This window comes from Solanum stenotomum, chromosome 5 (assembly GCF_019186545.1).
Source record: "Solanum stenotomum isolate F172 chromosome 5, ASM1918654v1, whole genome shotgun sequence".
Lineage (NCBI taxonomy): Eukaryota > Viridiplantae > Streptophyta > Magnoliopsida > Solanales > Solanaceae > Solanum > Solanum stenotomum.
In genome coordinates, this window is record NC_064286.1 from 49,758,171 (window position 1) to 49,774,236 (window position 16,066).

The 16,066-nt window shown below is 33.2% G+C and overlaps 2 protein-coding genes across 2 annotated transcripts; one reads left to right on the forward strand and one right to left on the reverse strand.

Annotated features, from left to right (window-relative positions):
* Positions 1-2,770: 2,770 nt before the first annotated feature.
* LOC125865974 (L-type lectin-domain containing receptor kinase S.4-like) lies at positions 2,771-5,046 on the reverse strand. Its single transcript, XM_049546250.1, has one exon. It carries the CDS (start codon positions 4,902-4,904, stop codon positions 2,847-2,849), a length of 2,058 nt encoding a protein of 685 aa, XP_049402207.1. The 5' UTR covers positions 4,905-5,046; the 3' UTR covers positions 2,771-2,846.
* Positions 5,047-9,460: 4,414 nt separating this feature from the next.
* LOC125864112 (probable E3 ubiquitin-protein ligase ZFP1) lies at positions 9,461-10,168 on the forward strand. Its single transcript, XM_049544042.1, has one exon. The coding sequence runs from the start codon at positions 9,461-9,463 to the stop codon at positions 10,166-10,168; it is 708 nt and encodes a 235-aa protein (XP_049399999.1).
* The last annotated feature ends 5,898 nt before the right edge of the window (positions 10,169-16,066 follow it).

The window sequence follows — 16,066 nt, forward strand, 5'->3', positions numbered from 1 at the left end:
TAAACGTTAAATTAATAATCAATTAGTGTGATGAGATGAATAAGATCTTTTTTATTTTTTTTATTTAAAAGTTAAGTTGATTACCAAATGATGTGATGAGATATATAAAATTCTTTCACTCTTAATTAAAAATCTCGAATTCAAATTTAAAATAGAAAAACATATGATAATTAAAGAGACATTCCATTTAATGAACCCCACATAACATACATTCAACTTAACCAGCCTAGGAAAATTCAAAATATCAAACAAAAAAAATGAATTAAAGGTTTTAAGTCTTCATAAGTCATGCCACTTGACGAATCCATTGGGATTAAAAAGAAGGCTCAGATGGTAAGTCACGGGGGCGGCTCTAATAAATTGGTGGCCTAAAGTCAAATCCGAGTGGAGGCCTTAAATTTGAATATATATTTTTTATGAAGTTTATTATAGTCAATTATTTGATCTTTCTTGAGACATAGTATTCATAATTTGTCAAATTTCTATTACTTCTTTGCTCTTTTATAAAAAGTTCTTATTTTCTACAAATAATACTCGATATTTTTTTAAAAAAATACTTATAACTTTTTTTTTTATTTTTTTAAATGAGGCCCCTTAAATTTTGGGGCCTAAGGCAATTGCTTTTTTTGCAATGTTGTAGAGCCGCCCCTGGTAAGTCAACGTCAGAGGCGAACCCAAGATTTGAAAATTTTGGATGCATCAATATTACCTTAGCTCAAATATGAGTCCTAAGATAAACTTAAAAAATAAAAATAACATTGTAGCTAGATTTGAACCCAGGTCTTATGAGTGGTTTATCTAGCTTGTACCAACAACACAATGACAAACATATACTTTTCAAGGGTGCACAGTTAATTATATCATAATTTGTGTCAGTTTCTCAAAATAGATATACATATATACACATGATTTTTTTGAAGTTAACGGGTGCACGTGCCCCCACCCTATAGGGTGGTCCGCCTCTAGGCAACGTAAAGTTATTAGATGTACTAATTCTTTCGAATTCAATAATTTTGGTTAGAATGTTATATGTATTTTAATAACTCACTACGTAACCAAATATAAATAATTAATTTGAACCAATAAATTAAATAAATTATGATAAAATTTCAAACTCAAATTTATAAAATTCAAATCCCGAATCTGTTTCTCATCCAATTATCATCCTTTGAGGATGAAATCCACTGAGTTGCCTTATCTTTTAATTTAGTTGGAAATAAATTAAGTGGGCCAAACAAAAAGACAAGAAACAAAAGTAGCAGCGTGAAGAACACTGGGCCCCATTTTATAAGTCATCAAAGACTGCTTCTGCTAGACTTTGTCAACTCTAAAATAAAAATAAAAATACATAATACATAATCGTACCGTATTTGTATAATTTGATTTCAGTTGATATTTATGCTTTCAAACTTTGAAGGTGTATAAATAAATATTTAAATTATTATAAAATTTAATAAGTAGACATACATGACAAATCACATAATTTTCTAGGTATTCAAAAATTTGATCATATTATAATCATTGAATAATATTTAAATCCTAAATCTGACTCTCTGACTCTATGATCGTTTATATTGGGTCAGAAACACGCGTTATATCAAAATCTATTCTCAATCCCATGTTCTTATTTGGAAGATTTTATATTCCCTTAAAAGACTTTAGTCAACAACTTCACCACTGAACTATTAGTGGCTGTTAATATTCTTTTTTTTAAAAAGAGTTTGGAAGTGTTAAATCCAAAATCCAAAAGAGGGCTAAGTTGAAATTATTTGCCTAGGCAATATAATCTAAATTACATTTCAATAAACTATGTATTATTTAACTCTATGTCCATTCAATTGTGGTGGCATCAGAAAAGGCACTATGCTTTATAATGATATAAAAAACCAGAGGTCTTGGTTTCGAGAAAATTCAGTTGGGAGCATTATCTCTGAATGGGTCCTATATTGCATAGTTCGGATTTACTCAGGCTCTAATGTCGACTCCGGACACCAGGGGCGGGAAAACCAAAAAAAAAAAAATGATAACACAACTACTATATCACTTCTCTTTGTTGATCATTTTGCCTTTAACATTACTTTATTAGACTAATGTCAAATACAGTTTTGGTGATGACTGATGACGGACTTTAGAAACCATATTTTTTCAATGTTTGTTCACCACAAAATTTGGTTAATTTTCCTTTAATTTTCAATGTTTGTTGACCATAAAGTTTTGTTAATTTTCCTATAATTTTCAATGTTTGTTGACCACAAAGTTTGGTTAATTTTCCTATAATATCAAGTGTGTGTTAACCACAAAGTTTGGTTAATTTCATATACATGGCGGAGTTAGGGGCACAAGGGTTCATTTGAGCTTGCTTCGTTGGAAAATTACACAATATATCTTATTGATATATATAGATGTCGAATTCCATTGACTTCTCAGTGTGTTTACTTCTTTATATTTTATTTCCTCTTAGTGAAAATTCAGATTGCGTCATTGACAACAAACACAGAAGAACTTTGGAATAGCCACATTTGTTCATAGTTCCATCAATGTTTATCTATTGTTCAACTGAAGAAACCTTCAGATTCACTACTAGAAACAAAGACTTTTTCCATCGTGAATCAATGAAAAAATTGTATTATAAAACATGATTTTTCCACCCATTTCCAATCGAACCAGGTCACTGGGAAAACACATGGTGGAAACAGGTTCTCACTGAAATACCGGGAAGCTTCCTAAGTTTTCTGTGGGAAAAAAACTACTACAAAGAGGTAACACAAAGAAAAGGAAAAAACAATGTACATTAGTGTTCTTCAGGAAAATATAGAAAAGTTTGCAATGCTAGTTCACATTAATATCTAGGTACATTCACCACTATATAGAAGTGGAAGTGGTAAAGTAGAAGAGGAAACATAATTAGTACTATTTTCATCTCCATTAGACAAACATGTAAATGAACTTGACTTGATCATAATACTAGTCGATGCTAAGGAATTCCAACGTTCACTTTCATCGAATCCAAATCCTTCAAGATCATCAGAACCTTGTGTTGTTGGAGCCTCAGGCATCCCAATTTCACCTTCAAAGTATCTTACAACTTGCCTAATACTTGGTCGCGCCAATGGCTTGTTATTTGAGCACATTAGTCCCAATTTTAACACCATCAAAACTTCACTCTCATTGTATTCGCCTTTCAATCTATAGTCCACAATGTCAAGTATTTTACCTTCTCTCCATTTATCCCACGCCAAGTCCACGAGAACAAACTCCTCGGGTCCTGCTTTGTGTTCAATTGGCCTACGTCCACAAACCACCTCGAGTAACAAAGCACCAAAGGCAAACACATCAGTCTTTGTAGTGGCTCGTCCTGTTCTTGGTAATTCTGGTGCAAGGTACCCTAATGTACCTACAACTTTAGTCGTGGACGGATTAGACCCATGCTCATACAATCTAGCAAGTCCAAAATCCCCTAACTTACCATTTAATTCACCATCTAGTAACACATTACTAGCCTTAATGTCTCGATGTACCACGACTTGTTCATAGCCTTCATGTAAGTAAAGTAAACCAGAAGCAACCCCTTTGATAATCTTGAACCTTTGTTCCCATGTCAACACCATTTTTGGCTCATCAAACAAGAAGTTATCCAAACTTCCATTAGGCATAAACTCATACACAAGCAACAAATCACCACGACGTCTACACCATCCTAACAATTGAACCAAATTCCTATGACGGAGTCTTCCAATGCTCGCAATCTCAGACACAAATTCCCTCAACCCTTGTTTAGATTCATGAGAAATTCGTTTCACAGCAATTTCTGCTTTTGAATTTCTCAAAACACCTTTGTAAACTTTCCCAAATCCACCTCGCCCGAGTAGTTCACTCTCCTTAAAACCTCTAGTACCTTTCTTGAGTTCATCATACGAATATCTATGAGGACCAATCTCAAGCTCCCACTGCTCAATCACGTCAGCATTCTTGAATCTCCGTATTGTATAAAAAGCAATCAAGATTGAAATTAACGCAAACACAAACACTATAATCGAGATGACAATAATTAGTCTTCTGTGCTTCTTCTTAGGTCCAGGAAGTGATGGTAGAGAATCCAAGTCAAGTGACTTTGCTTCTCCATTTAACTTAAAACTCCAACCCAAAATGTAATGTGAACTAGCAAGCAAACCAGTAGAAGCAGAGAAGCCAACATACATATTTTCTTTAAAAATTGTAGAGACATCAAAATTATAAGATAAAAGAGGAATTTTTGGTTTTAAAGAATTTGGTGAAAGAGTTACATTAACTAATTTTGTAACAGAATCATATTCAACCCAAACAAGAATGACTTTCCCACTTTTAAGATTCAAATCTTGTTTCACATTTTGATCGTTAATAAAATAGCCAGCTGCAGCTGATTTATTTGATTCTAAGCTGTTAATATTAACACCAACATGGTTATCATCAATATCACCAAACTCAAAATCACGTACAGTGTCGAATTCAACAGCAAAAATATGGTTAGAGAAGTTACCAATATCACTAGCATTGAGCAGACCTAAGTACTGGCTCGGAAGAGCTGTACTAAAGTCTTTTGACGGAGAAATTGTGAACGCTAGGCCATGGCCCCCGAGTTTTGGATACTCGGGGACTATGGCCAACGCGAAACACGTTGAGAAAGAGAAGGTAGAGGCATTAGTAGTTTTGAAGTGGAAAGGTGAAGAGTAAAAAGCATGTCCTATTAGTCTACTTGTGTCATTGGTTAATTGAATAAACCCATTTTGGCTTATTTTTGCTACTCCACTTAAGGTTATGTTGTTGTTTGGTTGATTGAATTTTGTGAAAATGAATTCATCAAGTTGAGATGAAGCAAGAACTGAGAAGGAAATGACAAAGCAGAGGAATGTGAGAAAATTGAACATTTTAAAGTAAGATATATAGAAGCATAAGTGATGTGAATTATTCAAGAATCGAAATCGATTTGCCTTATAAAAAGACAATACACAAGAAATTTTTTTTCAAGATTTGGTGATGGATGGTGAGATTTTTTTTTTTTTGGTGAAATGAGCACATGTATTTGAGAGGAAAGAGAGAAAAAAAGAAGGTGACATTTGTTGTTACAGAAGCATTATGCTCTTTTTATTTATAGAAAGTATATAGTAGTAGTTTGTTATGACATCTGACGCAATGATCCACTAGTTCATTTATTACTCTAGTTGACTGAAGGAAGAGACTTTTCTCGGATTGTTTCGTTGATGGGATAAGAATTAATGATTTCAAAGTAAAATTCATTGTTTATGAATAATAATTTCGAGATTAAATATGAGATTGTTTTATTTTATATTTGGTTGGTAGGCAAAAATATGGGGCATGTAAATTCGTGGTCTATTCTCATATTTATGCTATTAAAAGGTTAAATCATGTACTTGATTGATTGTGGAGTACTTATTTTTCTTCTCTTTTTAGTGATGAACTTTAATTCTAGAAATCAACATTGTTCAAGTACCACAGAACAATTTTTTGTAATAAAAAAAATATTTAATTTTGCTTCTTTTTTATATATTTTATTTATTTATTTAATTTTACTTTAATATCATATAAAATGTCTCTATCATTTGAATTCATAATTTTGGTAACCCAAGTTGGATGAGTGATATTTTAGATGAACAAAATGTGCGCATCAACTCATTGTATTTTTGAGTTTAATCTTAAAATTCTTAATATTAAATCATTGTATTTTTAAAATTATAAATTCATATCTAAGTTATAAATTCAATTGAACCTGTAATTAACTACGTGTCCGAGTAAGTGTGGGTAAAACTGGATATGCCACATACTAGTTTATAATTTCCAAAATTTTGACACTAAAATGTACATAATTTAACTACCACAACTAGTTCATTATTTGTAGAACTCTCGTACACGTTTTCTTTGTCAAGCATAGAATAAGTTAGATTAGATATTCTATAGTTCACAAATATATGATGGATTTTATTATGAGAAAGTTATTAATTTATGTTCACCTTTGGATTTTTCTTTGTAGAAAACAGGAATATATTCTTTATCTTTCTTGTCTCTGTGTGCGTGCAAATGCAATGTATCTTTAAGGGGAAAAAAATTTGGACTAACTGTTATAGACATGACTTATGGATCTTATCCTCAAATTTTGGATTTCCTATGTTTCATTGTCAATGGTAAATAGAAATTTGTCCCTTTTCATAATATGACATTCAAAAATACTTTTTCGAAAACATTTATCAAACACAATCCATGTATATAAAAAAAACACTTTGCAAATGAATTAGTCAAACACAAACTACTTTTTACAAAAAATAATTTTTTGAAAAATTCATTTAAAAAGCTTATCAAAATAAGTCTGTAATCATTTAAAATTTATTAAATATAAATTTATAAAATGATTCGGATTATATTAAATTCATTAATATATTAGTCCAAATAAATATTATGGATTGATATAATTGAGTTAATTATTTAAATTCAAAATATGAATTTAATTAAAGCCCATATGTCATGTCACTTAAATCTGATTGGCCGAAGGAAATCCTATTCCAATCACAACTCCCCTATTTTAACACTATAAATAGGGGTCTTCATAATTCAGAAAGAAGACAGAAAATTCTAAACAAGGAGCTAGAGAAAATCCGTGGTACAAACGCCATAAAATTCTCTATAAAGCTACAAGTTTAAGTGTTATGCCGTAATTTTCCTAACCTTTAGAAAAATCACTTTTGAAATGTTCCAAGTATAAAACAATTTGAGAAAAATACTTAGAAAAGAGTCGCCACTTAATTTTTTAAAGAAATTAAGAAAACTTATAATTTTCAAAGATTTAAACAGAAAAAATCATTTGAAAATACCAAAGAGGGTTCGGGGTTCAATTTACACTTCGAGAAGGGTTTAAGCATTCGAAGTGTCCGCTAACATGCGGTTGACCTGCGNTTTCCGTTCTTGATTATTGTTTTCTCGACGCGAATTTTATTGTCTACAATATAACCAGCAAAAGAAATTATACACTCTTTTCTTCATTGCGCCTTTTTGTTTTACCTAAAGTCCACACTTCAATTGCGCTTAAATTCCCTACCAACAAAGTTCACTACAAATACACACATTGAAGTAAATAAGATAACAAGAACAAATAGACACACATTTTTTCATTTAGACACCTATATTTGGGAATGTACTTGTTGAGCATCTAAACTTGTTCACATTACTTTCCTTTGTTCTATCTGTTGTAATATATGAAATTTTTTAGATCATGATATATCATAAGCTCTTTTCAACAAATTGAATAAAGGATATTTTTTAAAGACAAATTATAATTGTCATTAAAAATTATTTGAGCCCAAACCAAATCAAACTAAAAATCTATTTAGTAAAACATATTAATGGAAATTAACGTTTCTTTTTGAGTTAAACTCAATCCAAATTAAACTCTATCTCCAATCCAAACTATAGTTGTATCCTTGTTACATTATTTTCTGCTCAAACTCAAAAGAACTAATTTGTTGATCAAAAAGAAATAATGAGTAATCATAGAAAACTCATTGTTCTTCCCGTAATCACAAATTAAACATATTCACTCTTCACCCAACTATCGCAATCATCAACAACGTCAACAACAACGCAATCATCAACAACAACGAGGCAATAATCCGTGTTACACGCTCCAAGGCGCCTAGATTATCAGCCTACGACCTCTTAATAACAATTCGGAATCTGAATAAGGAATCAAGCCGTTCGTGCGAAATCTTACTAAAGAGAAGCATAAGGGAGACACCCTACTAACACAGGCACCTCTAGAGCCCATATTCAAATTCTCCTTCGAGAAATCGACGACCCAAGCTAGACAACATGATCACAATGTTCGTAATGATCCACACGCAAATTATAGATCGTTTGCTGAACCTGATGACTCTGATCGACAATTTAGGGATCAATATCAAACTCATGCTTTTCAATTGTTAGTATTTTTAGTTAATTTAGTCTATAGCGAGTAAGTAGTTGGTTGAATAAAAGTAGCAGAATCGTTCAAGAATGAGAATTCGAGCCTGATGAATAGAGTCCAAGTATTTTTTTCTCTCTTAATTTTTAGTTTATGTTTTTTTTTTCTTCTATCCGTTTTAGTTCCTATATTTCTCTCTTTTTTGTGAAGAACAAAGAATACTACTATTATTTTTCAAGTTTTTATATTCAAAGCTTCATGAATTTTTTTCAATTATTATTCTTGTTTTTCTTTAATCTTCAAACATGAGAGTAGCTAAATCCTCTACTGAGGTTATGAAACTCAGGAATAATGTTCGTGTGTTGCATGATTATCGAAAATTAAGATATCGACCTTCTTTTAGTTCTTAATAATTGATTCGTGGTTGCAAACATTAACATGTGTCTTAATATCTAGTTTTTCTTGGGAAAACAAATAAACTTAAGGTTCTAACCCTTGAATTTGATATTCGGTCACTCTTATCTAAATCTCATAGAGTTGAAAATATTATATCGAGATAAATCGTTCAGCTGGGAAAGATTGAGATGATCTAGGGATTGAGTTAATATTTAGTGGTTTAAAGCCAAATTATAATAAGAGGCCTTAAATATATACACATGCATAATTTAGGATTGTTTTTTTTTGTTCTCGCATATTAAGTTCACGTAGTAATTAATATTATTATTTATAAAAGTAAAGATTAGCAACATTGTTTTTTTTTTCTCTTTTCTGTTTTTCTTTGGCCAATTACATATGCGGCCTCTTAAACTTGTTCACAATTTTTATTTAGACACCTATATTTGGGTATGCACTTGTTGAACATTTATACTTGTTCACATGTTACTAAATAATTAATCCTATTTTGTTATATCTTTTGTAATATATGGTTTTTTTAAGATCATGATCTATAAGCTCTTTTCAACAAATTGATAAATTGAGAGAGGATAATTCAATGTTGCAACTGTTATGACCTAACATATTGTGAATGATTGCAACAGTTAATAGACAAGCTAATATGATTTTCTGTGTAAATCATCCTTGGTGAATTAAACAAAGGAAATTCTCTATAGACCAATAATTATTTGCATCGAATGTTTACACCAAAATATATAAATTTGACTATACTTAAAAGTGATTTAATTGAGTTAAGAAGGCATATAAACTAATCAATATACATGTTAAAATTAATGTATGCAAATATATATCAAACATTTATGGACTAAATCTACAATCTATAAAATATTCTATTGTTTCCTTTTCCTAATTTAAATCCAAACCAAATCAAACTACAAAACCAACTAAGAAGGGAAATTAACGCTTCTTTTGAGTTATAAACCCAATTCAAATTACACTGGGAATAAAATAATCTCTATAAATGCTTTGCTCCAATGTAAACTATAGTTGTATTCTCATTACTCTATTTTCTGTTCAAACTCAAAAAAAGTTGTTAATTTCTTGATAAAAAAAAAATAAACAATGAGTGCTCATAGACAAACTCATCGTTCTTTCCGTAATCACACACATATTCATTCTTCACTCAATTATCGCAATCATCAACAACGAGGCTATAATCAGCGTAACGCTCCAAGGCGCCCTGATTATCAGCCTTCTAGACGACATGATCACAATGTTCATAATAATCCACACGCCAATTATTGGTCCTCTGCTGAATCTGAATACTCTCCAGTTATACCATTAATTAGTCCATACTCTCTTTTCCCATATTATGATGAACAAATTGATGATGTATATGTTGCAGCTCTACCAATTGAGTTCAATCGGATTAGTGGAGAAACGTTTGATTATATCAATTACTGGACTCGTCGTTTGATTGATCATGAGAGAAATTTAAGAATTGAGTTTCGTGCTCTGTATGATCGTGATCCTGAGGAGGAAGAGGACGATGATGGCGATGTGTTGAAGTATTTGAAAATAAGAACTCATCATGTTGTTGCTAAAGATGAAATCGATACCGAAGTAGTAGAAGTAGCTGAGGTAGAATCAGATATTTGTTCTATATGCCTATCTGTATACGAACACGAGGAGAATATTGGAGAGTTGCAATGTGGACACGAGTATCATATAGATTGCATCAAACAATGGCTGTTGAAGAAGAATGATTGTCCCATGTGTAGAGCTTCAATTTTGCCTTCACAAGAACAGAGATGTGCGTGCTTGATGTGAAAGATTATTTTATTTTGATTTTAGGCAATTTGAGTTGTTTTTTTCCCTTTTTTTTCGTAAAAAAAGAAACAAGTAGTAAGTATAGTACATACAAATTTAGTAGTAAAGATATTTTTTCCTGTTATTCCGAAACATTGTATGATAAGCAACAAATTACAAAAATAAATATGGTTGAAATTTAGCTTAATTGGATTGTCCTGTTTCGTCATATTGTCCCTAGAATAATTGTTTAGTAAATGATTTTTTAAATATTTTATTTATAATATATGAACTTTAGACGTCTATAATCATAGCTCATAATCATGAATAGGTCCCATAATCAGGTAAGCATTAGAGTGTTTATTTTTCCATGCTTTGGGTAATCTTTTTATCAAAAATTGCCAAATTCCTTTCTCTTTGCTTTATTTTGAATTGATTGTATGAATTTGTGTATGACTACTCTTAGCAGTAGCCTCAATTGTTAGAAATCTCATTGTTTCGCATCAGCTCATTTGTTTTGAATTAAATTGTCATGGTTGCATTTGTTTGAAGTTAGGCTAATCATCCTTCAAACTAGAAGGGACAAGGTTGTTTTAGTTTGGTAATATGACTATTTAACACTAGTTTATAATTAATTTGTTCTTGTATTGGAGATGTAACAATCTTGTTTGGAAAATTGTTTTAAAAGCAATCAAACTTGAGGAAAAGTTCCCAACACTTCATGTTATTTTTCTCCATTGCCTCTAATTTATGTTGAAAGAATGATATCAAGTCGGTGTTCATAGGCTTTCACCGGTTGGACTCTATTTACTTATGAGGATATATGTTCTATTTCTCTTTTGTGTATGCTAACAATTGCTTTAGTCATGTCTTGTTGTGTCTCATACTAAAGATGTTATTCTTGTGAAATAGTTTAAGTGTGAATGCTAATCTTATTACTCTTCATTTGCATGTGACATTGGCCGAGTCTATTTTGGACTTCATTCTTTCCTAGACCCTTAGTCAGTACATCAACCTCTTGTTATGTTGTATGTAACTACTCAGTTTTAACTAAACCATTCTGAATTTTCTCCCTTATAAAATGACAGTCCAACTCTATGTGCTTTGTTCTTTCATGTAGTACTGGATTTGCTGCAATCTGTATAGCATATTTACTATCATTATAGATAGTAGCTGGAGTTACAACCTCTGCATGTAGCTCCTTAAACAACTTCGTTATCCATACAACTTCAACTACTGCACTTGCCATGCTCCTGTACTCAGCTTCAGCTGAACTCCTAGAAATAGTACCTTGTTTTTGGATTTCCATGATATTAGAGAGTCTCCCAGTTTAACCATGAATCCTGTAACAGACCTTCTGGTGTGTAAGCAAGCTCCCCAATCTGAATCACAATAGACCTTCAATTGTTTGTTATTCTTGCTGGAAAATAGTACACCAAGCCCTGCTTGGCCTTTGACATACTTCACCACCTTAAGAGCAGCATTGAGGTGTGACTGTTTTGGTTGATGTAGAAATTGTCTCAGAGTTTGTGTAGCAAAGGCAATGTCTTGCCTGGTGACATTGAGATGTAATAACTTTCCTATTAGTCTTCTGTACACCGCTGGATCCTTCAGTAACTTGTCTTCTTTTCCTGTACCATTTATTTCATCATACTCTTTTGTAGTTAATTGAACATAAGGATTAATAGGTGTGGAAGCTGGCTTAGCAGCTCCAAGTCCAGCCTCAGAGATGATTTCAAGAGAGTATTTCCTTTGATGCATCACAATACCTTCATGTGATCTAGCAAACTCAATACCTATAAAATATCTGAGATCTCCTAGATCTTTCATCTTGAATATGGCTTGTAGAAATCTTTTAGTCTGTTGAATAAGACTAAGATCATTGCCAGTAATTATCATATCATCAACATATACTAACAATATCACCAAAGATGTTCCAGTTTTCTTGATGAACAAAGAGTAATCTGTATGGCTTTGTACAAATCCCAATTTGATAAGAGCATTTGTTAGTTTTACATTCCATTGTCGAGGGGCTTGTTTCAATCCATATAGGGATTTAGTGAGCCTGCACACTGGTTTCTCCCCTGCGCAGTAAATCCCTGAGGTAGTTGAAACCCCTGTGGAAGATTCATATATACTTCATCAAAGAGGTCACCTTGAAGAAAAACATTTGACACATCTATTTGGTGGATATGACAGCTCTCAACAGCAGCCAAAGCTAACACACCTCTGATAGTAACCATCTTGACCACTGGTGAGAAAGTTTCTTGATAATCTAAACCCTTTCTTTGGTTGAACCCCTTAGCAACCAGTCTAGCTTTGAACCTGTCCACCTCACCTGATGCATGATACTTGATTTTGAAGATCTATTTACAGCCAATGGCTTTCTTATGAGAAGGTAAAGGTACTACAGTCTAAGTCTGATGTGTTTCCAAAGCTGAAATTTCTGCTTTCATAGCCTCGACCCACCTAGGATCCTTGCAAGCCTCCTCAAATGTAGCAGGTTCTACCTCAGTACCAAAAGAAGATAGAAAGGCCTGATAAGAGTGAGATAGGTGACCATACCCCAAAACCTTGTCAATAGAATATAGGGGCTGGATAGGCTTGAGATGAGCTGAAGCAACATAATCCTGCAACCATGAAGGGGCTTTGGAACTCCTTTGAGATCTCCTAACATCAGAACCTCTGGGAACTGCCTCAGGAACCACTGCAGGTAAATCAGTGGCCTCATCTAATTGAATAATATCAGAGGAAGATACACCATATAGTGGAGTAATATCTGAGGGAATGATGACAGGTGGGAATAAGTGTCAGGCAGTGGAAGGAGAAACTGCAAAGGGAAATGTGGATTCCCTAAACTCCACATCTCTGCTAAGAAAGAATTTCTTGTCCTTGAGATTGTAGAGAATATAACCTTTAGTAGTAGGACTGTAGCCCATGTGAACAGCCACCACACTTCTAGATTGAAACTTATCATGAATGTACATGTTCTTCGCAAAACATAAGCAACATAAGACTCTCAAATGTTGTAGAGTAGGTTTGGAGTTGTGAAATACTTCATGAGGAGATTTCCCATGTAAGACGGGTTGGCAACAAGTTAATGATTTAGGCTGCTGTGAGGACACAATTACCCCAAAACCTGATAGGAATATGACTTTGAAATCTTATTGCCCTGGCGACCTTAAGAATGTGCTTATGTTTTCTCTCAGCAATACCATGTTGCTGAGGTGTATGAATACATGTCCTCTGATGAGTAATGCCTAAGCTGATAAATAAGTTGTGACATTCAGCATTCACAAATTCAGATTCATTATCAGTCCTAATAGTTTTCACCATAGCATTGAATTGAGTTTTGGCAAAAATGAGAAAGTTTTTCAAAACTACACAAACGTCACTCTTTAGTTTTATAAGAAAAATCTACAACAGATTGATACAATCATCTACAATAGTAACAAAAAATCTATTGCCATCATAGGTGGGGGTGTTAAAAGGCCCCCAAACATCAATATGTAGTAATTGAAAAGAACTTGTGGACACAGTAATACTATTGGGAAAATGAAGTCTATGTTGCTTTGCTAAAGGACAAATGCTGCAGTTGTGGATATCTTTATAGCATTGAGTAGGCGAAATAGCAAGAAGATGAGACAGAACACTGGAAGAAGTGTGGCCTAGCCTTTGATGCCACAACAGTGCATGTATTCTGTTGAAGAAGAAATGCCACCATGAGCTAAATGAGAAGAGTAGTGTGGAGTTGTTTCTACAGGTGAGGTGTGATTCGACAGAAGATAGAGTCCATCATGCTCTCTACCAATCTCCTTCACCTGCCCATTTGAGAGGTCCTGGATGACAACAAAGTCAGGAAAGAAACATACTGCACACTTAAGATCTTTAGTAATTTGTGAAACTGATAGTAAATTGAATTTAAAATCAGGAACTAGGAGAACATTGTTGATTATGTCCTTAGGAGTTACTTGACAGGAGCCTGTATGTGTAATTAGAGTTGTTTCACCATTAGGTAATTGAACATTTCTAGGCTTATTATCAGGAAGTTGTTGTTTATGCGTAAGCATTTCTGAGAATGGAGTCATGTGATTTGTTGCACCCGAATCTACAATCCATCCAGTATAAGTTGAACCTACTGTGAGAGTAGTTGTATTACCTGCTGATGGTAGTTTTCCTGAGCTAAGTTAGCAATGAAATGTCCTGATGAGGATGTAGTTGCTTCTATGTCTCCCTGAACATTAGACTGACCAAGCATATGTAGGATTTGATTATACTGCTCATGTGCACACAGTATTACCTTTTTGATAGTCTGTATGGTTATTGTGTCTACCACCTCTTTCATAATCAGACTGTTCAGTGTATCTAGAGCCTGTTCCATGTCCTTGAGTTCTTGGAACCATAGGATTTACCCCTCTGTTATTGTCGAGATCACCATCACTAATTGCATTATGAGCAGCTGGATATGACCTCTTATCGTTAGAGGCTCTACCTCTCCCCTGGAAAACATTGTTAGGACTTTTCTTTCTCCTTTCAAATCCAGGTGGATACCCATGCAGCTGATAACAAATTGCTTGAGTATGACCTGCCCATTTGCAGTAGTCACAGAATGCATTTGGATCATAGCTAGACTTTGGCCTAGGCACTGGGGCTAACATGTTACCAGTAGTGAACATAACACTTAATTCAGAACAATTAGAACTACTGGCAGTTTGAGTTATGGTACGCTGGATTTCTCTCTCAATCAAAAGTGAATAAGTTTTGTTCAGGGAAGGGAGAGGTACCATCATTAGAATTTGTCCCCTAGCTTGTTCATATGAATCATTCAACCCCATAAGAAACTGAAGCAGCTTCTAATTATGCACAAATTTCACAAACTTACTTGAATTCAAACCTTCACAACTAGGCACAGGTGTTATGCTATCATATTCTACCCATATTTCACGCAATTTAGAGAAATATGTTGAGATCGAACTTGTACCTTGACTGATAGTTGCAATATCCTTGTGCAATTGAAAGATGCGAGATCCATCAACTTTATCATAGTGTTCAGCCAGATCTTTCCATACATCAGAAGCATTTGTAGAGTAGACGATCCCTCCAAGTAATTCCTTCGAAACGCAATTCATGATCCATGATAATACAATTGTATTACATCGTTCCCACTGGTTCACCAAATTAGGGCCATATAACTCATTTTTGCAAGAACCATCAAGAAATTTAAGTTTATTTCGACCTATAAACTCCATACAGAAAAATTATCTGCTCCAGTCAATTGAATTGAATTGAGCAAAACACCAAAATTATCAATGGTGTGTAAGAAAAGAGGATGATTGTGACTCAACTTTTCTGGTAGCTCATTGTCAATGGTTGCCATGTTCTTGCTACTTCGAGTAGTTGAAGCAGAGATTTGATCAAAACCATCACTACGAAGATCAATTACGCTCTGATACCATATGAATTATCAAGAAGACGATAGGTTGAAGAACAATTATGTTAGTCCAGAATGTTCTTAGAGAAGAGAAGTCGTGATTTCATGTGAACTCCATTACCCTTACTATAGAGGATCTGTATATATATATATATATATATATATATATAATAAAGAAGGAATCTAATGTAACTACTTCTAACTAACTCTTTTTCATCTAATCCACTAACTTCTAGTATTTACATAATGACCCCTAGTGTACTAAGTAATACCATCTTTAATACATTGTTGTCGGGAGGTCAGATTAAGTGTTTGGCGAATTCTTAAAACTATTTTTAAATGGACGCATAAAAAGTTTTTCTGTTATTGGGAAGAAGCTAAAAATTTATATATGTTTTTTTAAATATATACATATGCATCACTATATCCCTTATTAATTAATTAACATATCTCATAAGCGTGGTTAATTTTCATTCAAGAATTTATTT